Genomic DNA, 20,535 nt, shown 5'->3' with positions numbered 1-20,535 from the left:
CTTGATCGGCACAGTTGTGCACACAGTTGAAAGATCATACTTGCATGTACATCTCTGTGTATTAATTTCATTGTTTCTCCAGGTCAGTGTCTTCTAAAAATTACAGTTGGTGAGCTACTAAGGGTTTCCGACGAATTGCCTGGCTGTTCTCAGAGCTTCTGCAAGTCTAGACCCAGGGACTGTTTCTGAGCATCTGTGTGCTGAGACCTTGGCTGATTTAAGTAGTGGAAGACATTTTTAAAACTCTTTATAAGTCTGATTAGGAAATAATACCTCCCTGTTTAATTGTGAGGAAAAAGACTTTTTTAATTGTATTTTTCATTACAGGTGAGGTTGTAATATTCATATATTACACATGCACACATGCAAGGTATATTTCTTGGAATTGATGGTTAGTTTCCTTTAATCATTTTGTTTTGTTTTGTTTTTCGTTTTTGAACTAAGAATTGAACTCAGGACCTCACGCTTGCTTGGCAGGCACCATGCCACTGAGCTATACCCCCAACCCCTTGATCTATTTTTTTGTCAGGAGCTTATTATTTTTACTCTCTTCTAGCTGTGTTTAAGTTGTTAACTCCATATGCACAAATGCTACTTTTCACCCCAGTTTTTTTTATTATCACTGTGGATTAAAAATGATGCCAAGAAGAGGGCAGAGGGGAAGACAACATTGGCAAAGTGGAGAGGTGCAGACCTTGCCTAGGGTTATGTTTTTTGGCTCATACAGTGATTTCAGAATTTGAACTATCAGTGCTTACAGTTGGAAGACAGCCAGTAATCTTAGAAGCGTTAGGCGCCAGGAGACACTGAGCCTGCTGTGCCTCCGCAGTGATGGGGGCCAGGGAGGACCTGGCACCCTCCGAGCAGCAGTCACCCCGGGCCAGCACAGTTCATCTTGCCTCAGACTGAGGGCCTTGCTGCCCGTCCTCCTCCTCATTGCGGCTGCTCTGGACTCTGGGAGGTTTGGAGGTGGCTGTTATTATTTTAGTAGCCTCTTTTGTACCCTGTTTAAGGGAATGGAAATTAAGAGAATATTTAAGAATATGTAATTTTAAATGGCATCCTCGTCTCCCTTCCTTCCTCAGCCTTTTTGATGAGGAAATTAGATCCTAGAGATTAATCTGGTGGAGTTCTCTTAACTTTGGAAATCATAAAATACCATCCATCTATAAAAACTAAGTTATAGATTTGTCTGTTTCAATAACTTTTCTGTTAGATAATCCAGAAATAATTTTTGAACATGTAAATGTTGTGGGTAGTAGAAAAGAATTTTGCTGTGGCAGCTAATTAACAATTTTGTGTGTATGTTAATTTTAAGATACTCTTGTCCTCAGGAAGATTATATTCCAAGAATGTCTGGGCCCCTTCATGCATCAGAATAGTTTAGTTAGCATGAGAGGAAGTGGCCCCTAGACCTGTCTGTCTGTCTAGAGCGATAGCTATACCCACTGGTGACTGCTGAGCTAGCAATGTGGCCGGTCCAAGTTGAGACGTGTGATAAGTATGAATCACAGACAGTTTCAAAGATGCATGCTGTTGAAATAATAATTTGGATATATTGGGTTAAAAAGACTGCATGGAAACTAAATGTACTTCTTTCTTCTTTTAAAAATGTGAGGTCTAGAAATTTTAAATGTTTTAGTGGCTTCCAGTACGTTTCTCTGGGTGGAGAGAGGGTGACTGACTGCCAACGGTGTAGAGCAGTGTTTTCTTGAAGATAACTGTCTTTATCTAACTTTGAGAGAAGTGGTTTTTTCCCATACTTGCTCAGATAATAAGAAAATTGGGTCCAGAGATGAATTCTTTTAATTCCCCACTAACCTTCCTGTTTAAGAAAAAGGAAAACAAAAACTTGAGTCCTTTTCATGTGTGCTTCAAAGATGTTCTCCTAAGAGTTTTGTTACTGTTTTTTAAACTTTTATTTGATGCTACAGAGAAATGTTTTATTGTCTGTCTCCACTGCCGGTCTTAAACCTAAGACTGACAAAAGCTTAGCTGGGTTAAACTGTGTCACGTAACTCTGCCTAGTCCCCTTGTTATTTAAAAGAAGCTTTAATACGTTGTATAACGCTTTCATGTTGAGTTCTCACAAGATTTGACCCAGCAAAATGAACCAGAAGACCATAGTAGCTTTGAGGTCAAATGCTGACCAGTCTTCGGAGTTTTTGTCAAGGCTTCAGAGATTTGACAGATCAGTTTTTTAAAGAAGAGTCCTCCTGGGATATCAGAGATACAGCTAATCAACAAAAGAAAACAGAAAACGAACCTAGTGTTTTTCCACTTAAAGAAGAAAACTGGAGGATGAAAATAATGGGGAAACAGTGACTCGTGGTTCCTTTCAAGAATCACAGTGCAGTTCTGTTTGGACTTCTCCCTTCCCAATCCTGTGTTCCTCAGTCTTACACTACCACTTGGCCCCTGTAACTTTTATTCTTGGATTCATGAACACACAGTGCGAACTTCCATATCGTTCAAGGGACTGTGATAGTTGTGTGTAAGGGAGAAAGATGCAGATACATGCCTCCAGATACCTGTGGGGTACACAGTAGTATGTTTTCAAAGAAGGCTCAATAAAGGACTGTGACAGTTAGGAGCAGAAACTCTCACCTGACGGAGGGTGCCAGGAAAGCTCAGCAGGGCCTCGGGGAGATTGTAGATAAACGGAGGTTGGGCAAGAGGCAAGAGATGGAGAAAAACTAGGGCATGGCTATCGGGAGCAGAGCTGAAAGATTTGTCCAAGGTGTCACGGGCCTTACGTTCCATCAGTATCTCATTGCTTGGTGGGCCTTCTTACAGGGTATTTAAATGCCGGAGCAGCATTTCCAGCACTGTCTTTTAGTAATGAATCGGTAGTGTACAGGATTGGTGGAAATGGGCACCAGATTAGATGAAGTACCCTGCAACGAAACCACCGTACTGGCCAAGCACATTATTCACGGAGAAACTAAACCGGACATTCCTATCTTCAAGACTAGAACTGACTTTAATTTAGAAGCAAAACCAGGAGTGAAATGTCGTCTCTGAAAATCTATAATATTAGCTTACACTTCATTGGTGCTTGCTCTGTGCTTGGCCGTGTTGAGGGTTTCATCGTCTGTTTTCTCAGTTCCTAGTGTCTGTGGGTGAGGACATCGAGGTCCAGAAGGGCGGGTCCCTTGCCCAAGTCATGTAGTTGGTGAGGGGCAGAGCCAGAGCCACCCTCAGTCATCAGTCTGACTCCACACTGTGTATGGCTTTGCAGAAGGGTTCTTCATTGGAGTCTTTCAGACAGACTCCCACCAATGTACTTGACTTGAAAAATTTATTTTGAGCAGAAAGTCTTTGAGGTTGCAAAGCTAGGTGAAGAAGCTAAGCCATATTTTGTAAAATATTCATGCTTAGAAGAATGTCTTATTTCTGCTTTCCTCACACATCAGAAATATACATGGGTGGAAAAGGAGAAGCGGTGAATTTAAATGTGAGTGAACAGTAGGATAATTGTTAAACTTCACTCATCCATTCGTTTTTAACTTGTGCTCCTTTGCATGGAATTGGTGGTGTTTTGTTTGACAGGATATTCTGAGGTTGCTAGTCCTTCTTAGAGCAACTTGAATGTGTTGAGAATAACAATTCCAAATGAAAATTGCTGTTCACGTTAAGGAAAGCCGTGTAATTGGTTCATTCTTTGCAAAGCTAAAAGTAAATGAGGGCTTGGACCAGAGGCTGGAGGGAGGTGGAGGCTTCCTCTACAAACCTCTGTAGGAAGAGACACAGCTGCAACTGGGAAATGCAGACACAGGCAACATCTTAAAATTCCCTTTTCTGAAAGGAAACATTCTTAACTGTAACTGATTCTAGAAACTCTGAACTGAATTTTTGTCTTTGAAGTGCAATTGTGTTGTGCCACTGAGTGTAAGATGACAGGGTCAGTAGGGCCACCCATCCTAAAAGACCACATGCATGGGTCACCGAGGGCCCCAGGACAGCCCCAAGAGAAGATGGGGCTCCTGGCAGCCATGATGTGTTCCAGCAAACCAGAGAAGAATAAGGTGAAACCTCAGCATTAAAAATAATGGTCAAACCCATTAAATAATATTATATAAAATTGAGCTTTACATCTGAGTGCATTTTTATTTAGGAAATAATTGAATGGTGTCTTAAGTAAATATTTTACTTCTGTTTCCAAAATCTCTGGTTATATTACTGCTCTGTGATAATTTAATTTTCATTCACTTAAGAAATGTTGTTTTCTTAAGGCATTATCTGGATTGCCTTCTTGCATTATTTTGGATAAAATCCATATTCTTGCATTTCTATTGCGTCTTCTCTCTCCATGAGTACCTTGTCACTGGAAGGCAGCATTTCTGGTGGCTTGTGAATGCATTTTAAAATCAATTTACAGAATTGATTTCTGGAGTAAAGCATTCTCCAGATTGAGATCTGTATGTGAGGCCCTGGTTTCTGGAAACGGAGGTTGTGCTTTTCAGATGAGATTGCAGCATGTCCACACTAAGGCTTCATTCTCTCCTGCGCATGTCAGTACACTTAGTGGGGTAAGAGCCTCTGGCTGTGACCAGCATGAGCCCTTGAGGAATTCAGTATAAACCTAGACCTGTGATTGGACGGGATTTCGGTACATTGACCTTTACTTACGTTGGCCAAAAGAGGGGGACACAGACCAGGGAATATGACTAACAGTTAAAATATTTATTGATACTGTATAGTTCAGGGTATTTTTGTTCACATAATTCTAATATATGAAGTAGAATCCACATACTTAACAGCTGTGACTTTATGCAAACTTGAGGCAAATCATAGGAAGCTGTACTAGTAAAAGCAGGTTGAACTAATGCTTATGATTAATGCCTGTCAGTATATATTGCGTTGTTCAGACACCTACAAGTCTGAGGTAACATTCAAGCTGAAAAGAGAAAAGAAAAGAGAACAAAGGAAAAGAAATAGTTCTTGAAACTTTTACTGTTCTATGTGAAGATACAGTATCTGGTTTTCAGTTTGGTTGGGGTATGCAATCAGTCACTTAGACCTAAAATCTAGTCTGTAAAAAAATCCCATAACATATTGAATTTCTTACAGATACTTGCCAAAGAGCAGAAGAATTTTAAATTTTAAATGTGCAGTGCCGGGCTGGGGATTTAGCTCAGTGGCACAGTGTCTACTTGGCAAGTGCAAGGTTGTGAGTTCAATTCCCGGTACTGGAGAAAAACCAAAAAAATAAAAAATAAATAAAATAAAATAAATGTGCAGTGCCAGTGTACCAGTGGTGTTAGTGATTCCATCTTTATCTTTCTTTTCCCCAGTTCTAAAGCTGTGTGTAATACTGAGGAACACGTTTCTGTGGTTAAGTATAACAATCAGAAAAGATACATGGATATGTACCTGTGAAACCTCAGGCTCGCTTTCCTTCACAGCAATAAGGAAGCCAGATGTTCCACCTCATTCAGCAGCTAATTCAGAGTTACGCTCAATTGGCTGCTTTTTAAAGAATAAAAAAAAAATTCATTTAACATTAAAATTAATTTTTTTTTTTTTTGCTTCTGCAAGCTGTTTGGAATCCTAGAGCATGTCAGGTTTATCATCTGTAAATTTGTAAACTCCCAGAAAAAAAATTAGTATGCTATGTTACACTGCCTAGTGGCTGTTGTGAATAAGTAGGAATAGTGACATTGGAATTTATGCGAGTAACTAAATCTTTCTCTCTATATCTAGCTCAGTAGATTTTGAGGACTTTTTTTGAGATCAAGATCTAACTTCGATTCCTACACACTCCTAGTTTCCTATAATATCTTGGAAGCACATCTAATTTTAGCTTCCTTTACAATTTTATGATTCAATACAAAGTTTGTATTTTTGATGAAAACATAGTCAAGTAATGTGACACAGAATCTAGAGGAAATGGTGACTGCAACCTAGTACCCTGTTTTTGTAGCAGAGTTTTAGATTCTCAGATTTTTTCTTTCCCCCCTCTCTCACATTTTACTTGTTTTTCTGTTAGTAGTACATTTGCAGCAGCGAGTAGATGCATGTACTTAGCGCGCTGATTCTTTTTATTCCCCTCCCCCCACCCGCCTCTCTTCATCTCTAGGCCCTCTTTCCCCATTTTCATGGCTGTTGCTTATTTTTTTCTTCATGTTTGCAACATGTAATGATTACATTCACTGAAGGCATTTGGTCCATGTACATGATACATCCTAAGTCTTTAATATACTTTACTTAATCAGTTTGTATCTAAAATACTATTTCAAAAGCTCATGGAGCTCATTTTCTCATACAGTTTGAGCAAGGTGATAGCTGTGCTTACTAAATGACATGTGCTCCCTTGCCAGTGCAGATCGCGGTGCCTGAAGAAGCAGCACAGGTAGTATAACTGAGGCTCTTCCATAACCTCGCCCTGGGACATCAGCTCCTGATGAGCAAGGAATTGAACAACCTGCTCTTCCCTGGTGCTCAGCTTCGTACCGCTGATGTAAAACCAGTCAAGACACGTAGGCGGTTGTGCAGAAGTGTTTGATGCAGAGTACTGCCTTCAAGGGCAAGGCAGGCAGCACCAGGAAGGCATCTGCACCCAGATGCCTTTGGGTATATTTTTATGCACAGGAGAGTTACTCTTGGGGCCCGGGGGAACTGGGGTTTTTATAATGATTACCAACATTGTATTTAAAGGTTACTTTGGAATTGCAAAATGTCTTCCTATCCCTTTTAGATGGTCAGTGTTTCCCCAGGGGCTTTAATCATGTAAGGAACTCATAAAAGATGTTTTTAATTTAGACCAGTTCCCAGCCCAAGGCAGAGGGTCTTTAAAGAGCATTTCCTTTCTTGATACCATTGAGCTGTAGGCTACCGCAAGCAGGAATGCAGTGTGCCTTGTTCTAGAGTTCGATGGCCAGGTGGCCAGGTAGAAGGACTGTGCACTGTCATTAAAATGTCATTGTGCTCTGTGGAGTCGCTTTGGATTTGAGACCTAATAGATGGTTATAAATCTGTAACAGATTGATGTCTCTGTTCTTTAATTAACTAGCAGTGAATACTACTTTGGGCCCCACCCCATTTGTCCTTTGGGCCTGCCAATGTCTTAACTATCTAACACAACCCCCGAGTGCAGTTTGACCGATACCTACATCAGTCTATACCATTTCTTTTCATTATTACTAACCAGGAGAAGACTTGTCTTTCTTCATTGATTTTCCCCTGCCTAGAGTCGAAGGGAAGTGCTAATGAGTAATGAAATAGCCTAAGGCAGACAACAGGGAGGGGAACAGTAATTTGATTAATCGGTCTCTCCTGAATAATCAGGATGTTATAATATCCTGTGATACATCTGAATAACTAGGATTTTTTTTCATTAAAATAAGGCTTCATTTTATCTAACAAAAAGAGTGTACATTCTAATTGACTTTGAGATCAATGTCTTTTGGAAAGGACGTTAATTACTACTCTATTGAATTCTTTAATTACTTACTGATTGTCAGTTTCTAACCAGTCTGAAATAGAAAATGAAACAATTGCCTTCTTAAATTTTTATCTGGCTACTGCACCATTGTGTTTGTTGTTGTTTTGTTTTTACTTTTCTCTCCTATCTACAAATACTTGACTATAGGCTTCCCTGAGACTTTCTCATTCTCTTTATACTCAGGTGAGACTTGCTTTCACTCAGATCCTTTGCTAATGCCTTGCTCAAGCCCTAAACCCACTGTTCCCCCTCTTTTCATATTGAAGGTTGTTTATTTCTGCAGTTCCCCGGGTAATATTTTTGGACCACAGTTGGCCGTGGGTAACTGGAACTGTAAAATTGCCAGTTAGAGGGAACCACTGGCCTATATAAATTGTCTGTTTATTATGTTAATTAAATCTTTTATAATATAGTCACATTTGCCAGTTGTAGTGGACTTGTCACTTCTCCAGAAATTTTAAGACCCTCAGATTTGGAACAGTCTTTTGCACATGTTTTCTGGTAAATATCTGTACTTAGACCTTAGCAGATAAGTTGATTACTTCATTGAAAATGTTGTTGCTTAGCATTTTTTCCAAGTTTGTTTTTGAAATATTTAAGCCTTGTCTCTTTTTTCTCTCCTAGAAAGTCATTTTTTAAACACACGTTCAACTTCATGAACCTGAAGAATTTTGATCATTTCGAGACTTAATGCCACACCACTACTCCAGCAAATTTGTGCTACGGCTGGTAACAATGACCAGAAGCCTGAAGAATTAAAATGCCAACACCAAACCTTACCTTAACAGCTCTGGTCTATACTGTTTCCCTGCGTTTTTAATACGTTACTTTGTTTTATAACCACTTCTAAATATTCTTGGTTCTTTCTCCCCCAATTAAAGGGTTTTGATTTTGTTTTCTATTTACTTTGTGTACAACTACCTGCTTTTTATAACCCATTTGCTCACATGACAGTGAACAAAGCCAGCATGGGCTGGTAAGGTGCTGTTCACTTGAACAGGTGCTGTTGTGCAGAAAGGAAACTCTGTGACTAATTTAGATAGTGGTTTCCTCCTTCCAGATTCTTCCCATTGAATTCTTACAGTAAATATTTACAGAGTTTTCAGATTGCAGTCAATATACTGTCTGAGAAAATATTAATACCAATTAAAAGCATTTCTTTCATCTTGAAAATTGTCTAATGTTTGAGAATTTCACTGGAATGTCTTTTTATATTGAACCCTTTTGACTTTCCAGTCGTGTGACTTTTTACTTGCTGTAGAAAGTCGGAGACTCTCCAGACTGGAGAATTATGAAGTTCACTGACCACGCACTGTGTTCAGAGACCCTGTGGCACCAGAGTGCCAGTGCTTCTCAAACACATGCTCTTTGACAGCGTCCAGAGCAGGAGGGAGCGGGGGAGACAGCTGTTCCTTCCCTCCTACTAAAAGAGCCAGGCAGCTTAAAACCTTAGTGCTTTCCTTCTTAACATTTCCCAATTCCAGTTCCTTTCATTATCTGAACACATGGGCAGTACCCTTGCTTTTTATTAAATCTCCTTGTCTATATGTAAAACTGACCTTTTGTTATTGAGCAGATATATCTCTTTCAGATAGCTTGATGATTCGTACAGATTGAGGATGCTGGGGAGAGGAGTAGGGGGCCACGGTGGTTTTTTGGTTGACTGTAAGGAAGCTAAACCATTTAAAGCTGACACCAGAGGCCTGATAGGGATTTATTAACTGTATTGAACATTTTCCCCTTGCTTTTGACCCTATGTATAGTTATGATGCCAGATTAGATTTATAGCCGCTTCAAGTTGTATTAAATGATATTTTGCTTTCTGTAATACTGTTATAAAATAAAGTTTGTTTATTCTCTAAACGTGTCACTTCTCTTTTTATAACGTCTTAAAAAATAAACTGGAGTGATGTTTTTCATCAGAAGCCCTAGTATTTTGTGGAATGTAGCATTTTGCAGTTCTGTTTTCAGCTCTGTTTTAGCATTTGACGACATTGCCAGCATCACTGATTTGAAGTGGTGAAAGCAGTGTTGAAAGTTTGCAAATCTAATGTTCAGCACACCGGATTCTTTCTGCCTGCTTACATAATGCACCCTGGGCTGTTACACGTTCTCCAAAGGATATTTTTGCTTGCTTGCTTTGTGTACTTTTTGTTTTGTTTTAGGAAATATTTTAGCTGTCTCATCTGAATCCTGTTTCACGTGTACACTGTGCCTTAATGTGTCAGGCAGACCAGTCCCTGCTGAGGGCCGTGTCCAAGTGTATTTGGGATGCTTCCTTGTGAAGCCTTTGCCAAGGCACATCAGATTATGGGCTTAATTTTCTTTTAAACGTACAGCAAATGGCCAACAGGGTATATTCCTTTTTGAAATGTTATATAGAATTTCTCTCTGTAACCATTCGAAGTGAGTGTGTTAAATATAATTTGCATAACTGTCATCTTTGAGATCTGTTCCCACTAAATTATCTCGCAACTTGTGAAAGGCCTTTCTCACTTTCCCTGTAATTGTTACAAAAACAACAGCTCTCTGGAGAAGGCTGTCTCTGCAAGCCAAGCTGGGGAAATGTTGTGGAACCAAGTGTGATTCTGTAAATACATTTCTCATCACAGGGCTTGTGATATAACATTCATATTTAAATCCAGGACCTTCCCAGGCACTTGAAAACCGTGTTCCTCGCTCCATCTGAGAAAAGCATGATAGAAAGTTTGTCTGGAGTGCGGGGGACTAGGAAGCGCTGCACACAGTCAGGGCTTACCGTGGTCCAGCGGAGACGGCAAGGGCGAGGACAGCCTGGGATCCTGGCAGCAGGGGGACTGTCCTGCTGATCTAGGACCCAAAGAAATACTCAGAGCAGTGTTGGGAGTTATTCCCGCTGGTGATGTCAGTACAGCTCTGTTGCTTACCATTTTACATCTCAGGATGTCATCGTCTCACTGGTAAACAGCTTTCAAAGCCCCAAGTGATAAATAGGAAAGGAGACTAACAAGGTTTTGAGATACAGATTTAAAAGTTTTCAAACAGGATATTTTTAAATTCCCAGTCTATTTGATGGTAATTATAAATCAAAAATTTTGAATACATGTTTCCTCCTTCATTCTGTCACTCCTAAGCCAAGATAATATGCCGTTGTGTAGATCCGATAGGACCTCAGAGGCCTCTTCTGATCATCTCTGCAAGTCGGTGGCAGACCACCTCTGTCAACACCCAGATTCCCCACACCGGCAACAACAGAAGCGGAAAGCTTGATTTGGGTTAGCCCTGTAAAGTATTGGCAGATTTTCACTGACAAATAATGGTAGTGTGACAGAACTAAAGCATCCATTGAAGAGTTTTATTGAAAGTTTCAAATGGAGGCAGTTATCTCTAATGTTCTACTGTCTGAGCTATTTCAGATGCAGAACTGTTGGGTTGAGGCCATTTCAGGTGGTGAGATTTGTGATCTCTAACCAGAAGCTTTGGAGCATAGGAGAGAACTGAGTGTAGGGTAAGGTGAGGAGACTGAGGCCAGGTCCAGATGGAGACAGCTTGTTTGGGCAGAAGCTGTAAAGATGGCTGAGCTTGAAAGCAGCCTGTAAGCCTGTGAAGACGTGTGACCATGCACCTGCTTGGCCGTGCTCAGCAGACGACTGACATTTGCTAGCGGTGCCTTTCAAACACGATAGTGAACTTGGGACTTGTTCTCTCTGTGGGAAAACTTAACATGTTAGTGGTCCTCCACATTAAAAGGAAGCTCATGAATCTACAATGTTTTCATTGGATATTCTTTACTCCCACCTTAGTGGCAACAAAAGAGGTCTTGCCTTAAACTACTTGGTTATGCTTGCTGCAGAGAACATGCATGATTAAAGCTCAGCTGTTAGCACCACGGCTCAGACCGTGGGCAGGCAGCCACCAGAGGCAGAACTCGGGCTTCCGAAGGGCCTATTTCTGGAGGAAGATGGAGTAAACGCTGGTGACTGAGCCTCAGATTTGCCTGGCAGCTGCCTGCAGTGGGAATATGAGGCATCCTTTCACACCTTCTGTTAAAGAAAGCATTTTTACACAAGTTGATTCTACCCGGGGCTAAAAAGAGATCCTTCCCCAAACTGAAGAACCATGTTATTTCTTCCATATGGCATGAACACTGTTATAAATTACCTCCATCTGAAAGTGCTAGCAGACATTTGTAACTGAGCACTGGGAAATGGAGAAGTTCCTTCAGTTGGACAATGAGTTACTTTATGCAAACACTGCTCACAACGCAAAGCATTTTAGGGTGTGGCAAGACATACTGGCATTAGTGATGCCTATTTGCTTTTTGTCATCCACACAGTCTTACCTGACTGACTCCCAAAATTGGTGCATTTCTTACAGGTGACCAAATTTACTTCACACAGTGAATCACTAATAGCCTGGGAGAGTCATGTGGGAAAACTGAAATACAATCAGATTTAGGTCGTACCGAATGTCTTCTATTCCTGTTAACTAGATATATGGGGAGAACACAATAATAACCATAATCTGTTTTAACTAGGACCTTGAACGAAATATTTCTTTTCAGTTATCTGTGTTGGCTCAGAGAGAATTCTGCAAGTGAAATGTTGACTTCTTTCTGTATTTAGGGTTAGTTCTCTGGTGTTTGGTTTTACAGGCAAAGACTTGCATTAATTTTGTCTGGAATTATGTGAACATTCTATTCTTTCCTTTTCCCAGCCTCAGTTTGTCGGTATTTCCGGGTCACATGCTGAGAGCAACATCGGTGAGCGATCCATGCATCGTATTGGGAGAATCTGCTCGTTTTTGTCACAGTGATGATTTGTGAGCGTACTTAGGAAACGGAGAGATGCAAACTCCTCTGCTGCCAGATGAGCAGGCTGGAGGCCTGTCCCTGGGTCATCCACAGGGTTCTTCCCAGGGCTCTCACCCTTCGCTGTTCACTTGCTCCCTACCAGTTCCCTCGCCTCTAACAGTAATGTGGGCTTCTGTGGGATTATGCAATAATGATGCCCCAGAATTTCATTTTTAAAAGATGCCTTTCAAAGTAAACATAGCTGTAATAACAGTAAAGCGTCATGTGTCCAGTCCATTGAGCATATCCAACAAAGTTTCAGGTTCTTGGCACGTCCTGAAGAGCTGCCTTTAAAGTTGAGTCTCACAGAAGACACTCCTCAGTGTGACTCAGAACAGCCCTCTTTCTTTTCCTTTCCTGCTGCCATTTTAGTTACCAGTCTATTTTATTTTATTTTATTTTATTTTTGTCTTTTTGAGACAGGATCTCGCTATGCGGTTCAGGCTGGCCTTGAGCTCACTTTGTAGCCCAGGCTGGTCTCCAACTTGCAATGATTGTTTTGCCTCAGCCTCGTGAGTGCTGAGATTGCATGTGTGCGCCACCATGCCTGGCTAGTCTACTTTATTAGCTCAAGTGTGGACCATTCATCTGTGATCAGAGGCTCATTGTGCTTTAGCCATTGATCCATTCCAACGGTCACCTCCGTTTCGTTCGCCGGGCCAGGGGAGAGCAGCCCTTGCACTTGGGTTGGCCATCAGGAGTCGGAGACAGTTCTTCATTTACTGAAAGGAAAAATACCAGTTAATAATTTGGAGAGAGCTGTCATTGGTCCTTGACAGCTCATCAGTGGCAGCTGGCCACTGTTCATGATGCTTGTGGCCCTGGTGAGTTAGAGAAGCCCCGGCTTCAGGGCAGGTCCTGTTGTAGGATCCCTGGGCTCTGCCACTTCTAAAGAATGGGCCTGGTTAGAGTAGACACATGCCCACTGTCATAAACATTGTCACATGCTAAGCATATCTTACATTCAGATGTTGTTGATTAAGACCCTTATACTCAGTAAGCCTTTCAAAAACGTGTAGGGCAGCAATTGGAAATGAGTAAAACAGAGGTTCTACCCTGCTTCCTGTCCCCAAAAGAATTTTTATCAAAAAATTAGTCTTCTCTCTTAGCTTTTGGCAACCTCTTACAACCGTTTCAACTTTTCACAATCTCCCCATTCTTGTAACCCCTTGCAACGTAGCTTCAGATGTTAAAACTCATTGATGTCATCGTAATTACTCCTTTTTACAAAATCTAGAAGCATTTTTTAATTCTCTGTTTTGTTTTGTTTTTTGTTTTTCTCTGGTACCAGGAACCGAACTCACGACCTTGCACTTGCCAGGCAGGCGCTTTGCCGCTGAGCTAAATCCCCAGCCCCTTAATTCTTAATTCGCCTCTGTACTACGAGGCACAGGCCCCTTCTCTGTCCATCCTCCACCTTTTGTTATATACCATCTTTCTGTAAACTCTTAGCCTCACCTGCAGCTTCAACTAGTATCTCTGACAATAACCAAATTAGGCCTGAGCTTAGATCTCAACACATATTCCTTGGGATGTTCCTGGTCCATCAAAAACATCCTGGCTGCCACCAAAACACAACTAAATGACCCTACTTTTACCTTCAAAATTTTTATTTTCAGAATTACAACTAGTCAAATCATGCCATAGACCAGGACTTTCTAGTTGCATGGGTGGTACAACAAACACGTTGATGGAATCAAACATGAAATGTTCTCTTTAGGTCCCATATGAAATACGTGCAATTTATCCTTGCTAAATACTTCATATGCTGTGCACCCCAGGAGATACATATTCTTCCTAGCCTGGATTCTTCTGGCCTTCAGGAATGCCTGCCTCACTCAGGAGAAGATGCATGTGTGGAGAGGAGGGCAGCCCTCAGCTACATGAGCCTCAAGATTTGCTAGGCAGTGCTTGTGCAGCCCTTGCTATGTGCCAGGTACAGCGTGGGGCCCATTGCATGAGCTATCCTGTCTAATTTTTTAAACAAAGAGACCAATGTTCTTTTTTTTCTTCTCTAATTCTTGCAATGACATAAGCTAGTCACCAGTATATTTTTAATTTAAAGATCAGCAGTCTGAGACAGGGAGAAATCTGGATGAAGCAATTTTCTGAAGACCACAGAAAACAATGAGTTCAGGATTTGACCCCAGGCAGTCTGACTTCAGAGTCAGACTGATCGTTCAGCACCAGGTTACATGGCCTTTCCCCACAACTTACTGCTATTTCAAAGATACTCCTTGGAAATGGCCCATGGCTTAGACTATGAACTCACTGAAATATGAGCAGTTGCTTCCTTTTCATTCTAAATTACCAATGGTTAACTGAAGACCAGGTGCTGTGAACAAGGAACCAGCAAAGAAATCATAGAGCTGAAAACAGGAGACCTCAATAAGACTGAAAGAAGAGAACTGTAAGAGCAGAGAAGAAAAATAGAGGGAATAAGAGGAAGCTCATCCATCTACAATGAGTCTCCATCCAGTGAATAAGGCCCCATGGAGAGAGAAAGAAATAAAATAGCATAGCCTCCTCTACAAGAGCTTGCGGTCGGGCCAGTGCTTTATTTCAGTGCATCTGTTGAGGGTTTGCAGAGAGATGTTAGACAAGATAGGTGGCCTTGAAAACATGTGAGTTTGCTCTTGTGGGAAAGTCTGCAAGCAGTGAGGTTTATTTTCCTTCTTGGGCCTTGAGTGCAGAAATATCTCTCTGACTGAGGGGGTAGATCATTATGTTAGGAACCACCATTAATAATAATTACTCCTCCTATAAAAATTCAACAACTCCTTCACAGCTTTTGTGAACTTCATGCCTTACTTAAAATTCTTCCAGTTGGGTACTTTTGTTTTATTATTATTATTATTATTATTATTATTATTTTGTCTTTTTGAGGTAGGGTCTCACTATGCAGTTCAGGCTGGCTTTCAATTCACTTTGTAGCCCATGCTGGCCTTGAACTCACAGCAACCCTCCTGCTTCAGCTTCCCCAGTGCTGACATGCTGGGATTACAGGTGTGTGCCACCACACCTGGCTCCCCAGTTGTTTCTGAAGCTGGTCAGAAGTTTGTTTGCCTGGGCCAAAAGATTCACTCATTCAGCAGATACAATATTCGGTGTTTGAAACTCCCGTCCTGTGTGTTGGCAGAGAGGCATAGTTCCAGAGTCAGCAGCCAGGGCTGAAATCCTGCCTCTGTTATTTTCAAGGTAACATAAGGTAATTTGCTTAATTATTTTTTAAGGCAATTTTAAACACAATAGCTGTCATTATAATGACACAAACACTGCCTTCTTGGAATTTATAAGCCACCAGGAGTAATGATGACTAACAGTTGTTCAGAACAGGCACTGTTAAGAACCTCGTGTGTATCGCCTCACTTAATCCCCACACCGGTGCTCTAGCTTGACCCTGCGGCTATTTCTGTTTTACAGACCAGGAAGCTCAAGCTTCAAAAGATTGGAGGACCATGGTTACAGAGCTGGAATTCAAACTCTATTTGGCTTAACTCCATTTCACTCAGCTAAATCTTCGTTCATTCTGATCTTTTCACATAGCTATTTTTTTTCTATTTTGATTGCTGGCCACTAACATGTACATAAGAAAATGCTTAGACACTCTGTACAGTTTCAATATTTCAGTTGTCTGACTTAGAATGAAAATTGTGAAAGGCCAGAACATGATCAAATATCTTTTTTGATTGTTGTTTATTTATTTATTTATTTTTTTGAGACAGGGTCTTGCTATGTACCTCAGACTGGCCTTAAACTCACTATGTAGTCCAGGCTGGCCTTGAATTCGTGGCAATCTTCCTGCCTCAGCCTCCAGAGTGCTGGGATTACAGGCGTGTGCCACCATGCCCAGCTTCAACTACTTTACTTTGGATCTAACCTCATGCAAATTCTAAGGCATCCAATAGACACAATGTAAACAATACTAATATTGGCAATTTGGTTATTTTAGAGAATGATTTGCTCTTTGATGATATTTTGGGGGCTGGGTGGCATTACAAGTAGAGTTTTAGAAATCTCAGGACTGGTGCGGGGGAGATAAACTTCCCCAGGGGATGTAACATGAGGATGTCTTGGTTGGTGAAGGGTTTGCACATGGAAAGTTTGAGACGCAGACCTCCACCCTAAGAGCTACTTCTCAAGGCAGCTGACAGCTTGAAGAGTGCAGGATGTTGGAGAATTTTCTCTCTTCCTTTGTGTGAAAATTGATGTTCTCTACCTACTAATTAAATTTACATGCACCATTACCTCCTAAGGCTTGAAGACTAAGGATTAGTGTTGAATGATTATAATACCTCCACATGCTTTTCATCACGTCTTAGAAAGGCTCTCTTGTCTGATGGTCCAGGATGTATGAGAGAGGCAAGCTGGTTTTCTGTTTTAGCATGCAGGACTCTGGGGCTCTGCGAGCACACCAGTAAATCTGTCAATGTCCCTCTCTTTACAGGGACAAAATAGGAATGATTACACTTGCCACATCCCTGGCTGGAAGATAAATGATGTGACATTTGCCCATCTGTTTACAGTTTTTAAGTGAGTGTTGCTAAATGGAGATACAGACTTGTGATATTTTAGCTTGGGCCAAGTGATCCCATTTTCATTGGCTCCCAAACTGCAGAGAGAATATTACTACTTCTCCTTAGGAAAATGGTGACAGAAGAACAAGCATTTTGAAACAACAAGCTTCAGATGAGAATGCCAATGCATGACGTGGCCGACGAATGCACAGATTTTTGTTATGCCATGACGGAGACGCCTGTGCTTTCTGGCTTCTCCTGTGCTCCCTACCTCCGTATAACCTGGAAGCTCAGCATACTTCGGTGAGAACCAGCGAACATAGGTGCCACTGGACAAGGTGGCTCCGTGCATTGCTGATCCTGCCTCTGGTGAGAGGGCTCAGTCTGATATTCAAGAAAGAAAGAATAGATCATTCTTCAGTTTTTCCCCCAGATATTGACTGAGGCCAGGGTCAGAAACAGATTCGTAACATCTTTAACTTTTGATGATGCTTTTGTCAGATGTCTTTTATGGTTTCCTTTTTCTTTCTTTCTTTTGTTCTTTTTTATTTTCTTCTTTTTTTCCTTAGTGTCGAGGATGAAACTCGGGTCTGCGCACTTGCTAGGCAAATGTTCTACCACTGAGCCACCTCTCCAACCTTGGGTGGTTTTCTAGGGCTGAGATTGTTCTCTTTCCATGGTGAAAGCCCATAGTAAAAGTCTGTTCTGGTGTCTAGGACAAACCCTGGTGTATGGTACAGCTATGGTTCAGTTTGCCAGCAAACTTCATGTTGCAGTTCAGTCTCGACTGAGATGGTAAGTGGGGCCAGGTGCAACCTATAGGAGGAGGCGGTCGGGTCGTGAGAACTCTGCCTCCATGAGCAGAGTGGTTAGAGGGGGTCTGTTATAATAATCAGCTCATCTCTGTGTCTCAGGTGCGCCCGTCTCACCAGGGGATGCTCTGCCTTGGGGCCCTGTCAAGAGTGCCCACCATCAAGGAGACCCTCACCAGACGCAGCGCCTGAACTTGGACTTCCCAGACTCCAGAACCGGAAGAAATTAATTTCATTTCCTTATAAATTATCCAGCCTATAGTATTCAATTATAGAGAAAGAGAGCAGACTAAGGTAGGTAGATTCACAAATATTAGTCAAATGCACAAATGAAAACTATTGTGATAAGAAGTCTGGTGCATGTTGGCAGAAAGCTTGAAAATTGTTCAAAGGATTCTACCCAGAAAGTGGATGAGGCTGACATCTTGCTGCCCCTTGGGCTGGATCCTATGCTGCAAAAAGCAGAGGCTTTTAGGGGAAGGAGTCACAGTGGTGAGACGGGATGAGCTCATCAGCCTGTCAGAATCTGGACTGAGGGAAGAAGGAAGTATGAAGGAAGGCTGTTTCTTTGGTGCCTTCCGTTCTTTCCTCTGGGATCCTTCACTAGCAGTTCCAATTTTACAGAGCTAAAGCTCAAGGTATAATTTTTGTCTGTTGTTTGTTCGCCGGACAGCTTTCCTGGGCAGGACTGTGCTGAAGACAGAAGACAGCGAAGTGCAAATAATCACAGTGGCATGCACTCTTTGAGCACTTCCCTGGGTAAGGCAGTAGCGGGGCATGTACTCCTGACTGTGACGTAAATTTTCTGGAACATTCTGAAAGCTCATGATGTGCTTATACCATACAGTAATCTAAATAAAGTACTGTAAACTCACTTATGTTTTTTACACATTAACAGATATTTTCCCAGGGCTAAATAAAGCTTTAAAAACCCAGATCCACCTTCTTTGGCAGTCTGCCCCAAATGTCAGATGTCCCACTAAATTATCTGATCTATAATAACTGATAGGCAGAGGCCAGTGAGACTTTGAAACCCACAAAACGATCTTGACCTTATTCATGCTTCATACATGTTTTTTTGAGATACCAAAATTTTTATCTTGCCAAAGAAGCAGCTGGAGATAGAACTTGGGAACTACATGAAGTGTTCAAATTCCCGATGGTGACATCCACATCTTTTATGCTCCCCAGGGTGCTTGGTGTCAGGGTGGGAGGGCAGGGCAGCCTGGGATATATGAGACTGACAAGGGTCACTAAACAACCGCGAACTTACTTCAGCAAGGAAATTGCGCAGTAGCTGGGTATTAAACCAACTTGAAAGACTGAAGGAGAGTGATAGCCGGGATCTTGGAGATTGACCCTGATTTCCTCTTCCTTTTCTGAAGTAAAATGATCATGAGTGGCTGAGTAGCAGAAAATTCAGCAGACTGGTCTTGGGGAATGGAAGCTGAACTGACTTAATAAGGAGAAGGACTTTCGTAGGCTTCTCACAGAATGACAAGGACTATAGCTTAATCACCCAACAGGAGGGCCGTTCATAAAAATGAGATGTACACACAAAATGAAAATGGGTGTGTGAGTGCTTAAAATGCAAAACTTGGGACTCAGTAACACACTGTATGTCCTGTAGGATTTTTCTATGTTCTAAATCTCATCATAGACATAAATATCCCTAATTGCTCTGCCATTCAAGTCTAGGTCATACATTATGGCATCCATCTGAATGACGGATATTGATATTGCTAAATAAGGATTGATATTGCTAAATAAGGATTAACCCCCATGGTATCTAATGTTTACTGGATACAGAATTAACATGCAATCTACCTAATCACAGCCCAGTTTTATCAATTTTAATAGCATAGTCTCAATCTGAGATCCAAATGATCATTCATTCCAAGACACCCTGAGCTTTCAGAAGTATACCTGCCCGTTCTTTCTCACCGAAATACCATAAGCTCATGGGAAGTTTATGCCAAAGTCGATATCTATTTATTAGGGGTTTACATTTGCCAAACACTGTGATAGCTCAGTGTTTGGAACCTTTCCTGCTTAGAAGTTCGGTAGATGAGAAGCAGTGAATCTACCCAGTTATGAGTGCATACACACGCAGAGACACGCACAGGGACACGCACGCACACGCACATGCACACACACACACTGTCCCATATAGAAGGCAGCCTATGAATAATATTTTGATGTTTCCAAGTCTTCTGCCTCAAGGACAGAGAGGAGAGGAGGCCTCCTTGCTGGCTCTCCTGCTAAAGGCCTCTGGTCCCAGCTCGGTCTGCAGTGCTGGCTGGGCCGCTTCCCGAGGGCGCCTCGGCCTTGGGCGGACAGGGCTCAGTGACAAGCGGAGTCCGGCTTCCCGTCCCTGGTGGGGCGCGTGTCTGGAAGGTTTGCTGCCTGGGGAAGGCCGCCTAGACACGCAGGCAGTGTTTCACTCACCCTCCAGCAGGCTGACCCTGAAGCAGGCGATAAGGAGGAAAAGCAGCAGAGCCCCGGGCAGGAAGACCCCCGCGAACAGGAACCCGCTGGGGAGCTCCCGCAGGAAGGCGGACAGCACCGGGCCCACGGTCAACTGCATGGGCTCTGGGGACCCAGGACTCCGAAGCAAGCCTGCGAGCTGGGGTCCGCAGCTGCCTCTGCTGGGGCGCTGGCCTGCGCTCTGCCCAGCTCCGGGGAACTTGTGCGGACTTTGCTCTGTTTAAATAGCCCGGTGGACGCTGTGCGATCGCTGGCAGGTTACTCTGTAACCGGGCTGCAAAGTGTAAATACAGGAATTGCGGTCAGTCTCCTCAACTCCTGGAGAGATGAGGCGGGGAGACTGACAGAGGTGGGGCGACCCCAGCGGCCGACGTTTCTGTGTTCAGTTTATCCAGAGCTGACTTGGAGCAGCCCGCTCTTAAGGGACATTCCTCCTGTACA

General features: G+C 42.2%; 2 protein-coding genes across 2 annotated transcripts in view; one reads left to right on the top strand and one right to left on the bottom strand.

Annotated features, from left to right (window-relative positions):
* Positions 1 to 9,310, top strand: part of Epb41l2 (erythrocyte membrane protein band 4.1-like 2) — a gene marked incomplete in the record, with an annotated part of 155,239 nt that extends 145,929 nt beyond the window's left edge. The window contains 1 exon segment of the mRNA XM_013516681.1: positions 8,072 to 9,310.
* Positions 9,311 to 12,762: 3,452 nt separating this feature from the next.
* On the bottom strand, positions 12,763 to 20,330 carry Smlr1 (small leucine-rich protein 1). Its single transcript, XM_013516680.1, has 2 exons — positions 20,056 to 20,330; positions 12,763 to 13,000 (listed from the first exon to the last, which is right to left on the bottom strand). The coding sequence occupies exons 1-2, from the start codon at positions 20,192 to 20,194 to the stop codon at positions 12,915 to 12,917; spliced, it is 225 nt and encodes a 74-aa protein (XP_013372134.1). The 5' UTR covers positions 20,195 to 20,330; the 3' UTR covers positions 12,763 to 12,914.
* Positions 20,331 to 20,535: the final 205 nt, after the last annotated feature.

This window comes from Chinchilla lanigera, unplaced genomic scaffold, assembly GCF_000276665.1.
Source record: "Chinchilla lanigera isolate Chin_1 unplaced genomic scaffold, ChiLan1.0 scaffold00035, whole genome shotgun sequence".
Lineage (NCBI taxonomy): Eukaryota > Metazoa > Chordata > Mammalia > Rodentia > Chinchillidae > Chinchilla > Chinchilla lanigera.
This window is presented reverse-complemented; position numbering and strand designations above follow the sequence as displayed.

Bases quoted from the DNA above. Each gene is read 5' to 3' on its own strand.
- Smlr1 (XM_013516680.1), bottom strand. From the start codon at position 20,194: ATGCAGTTGACCGTGGGCCCGGTGCTGTCCGCCTTCCTGCGGGAGCTC. The intron at 13,001-20,055 runs GTGAGTGAAACA...TTTTCCTTTCAG, and splicing joins CAGGGTCAGCCTGCTGGAGG to TAAATGAAGAACTGTCTCCG.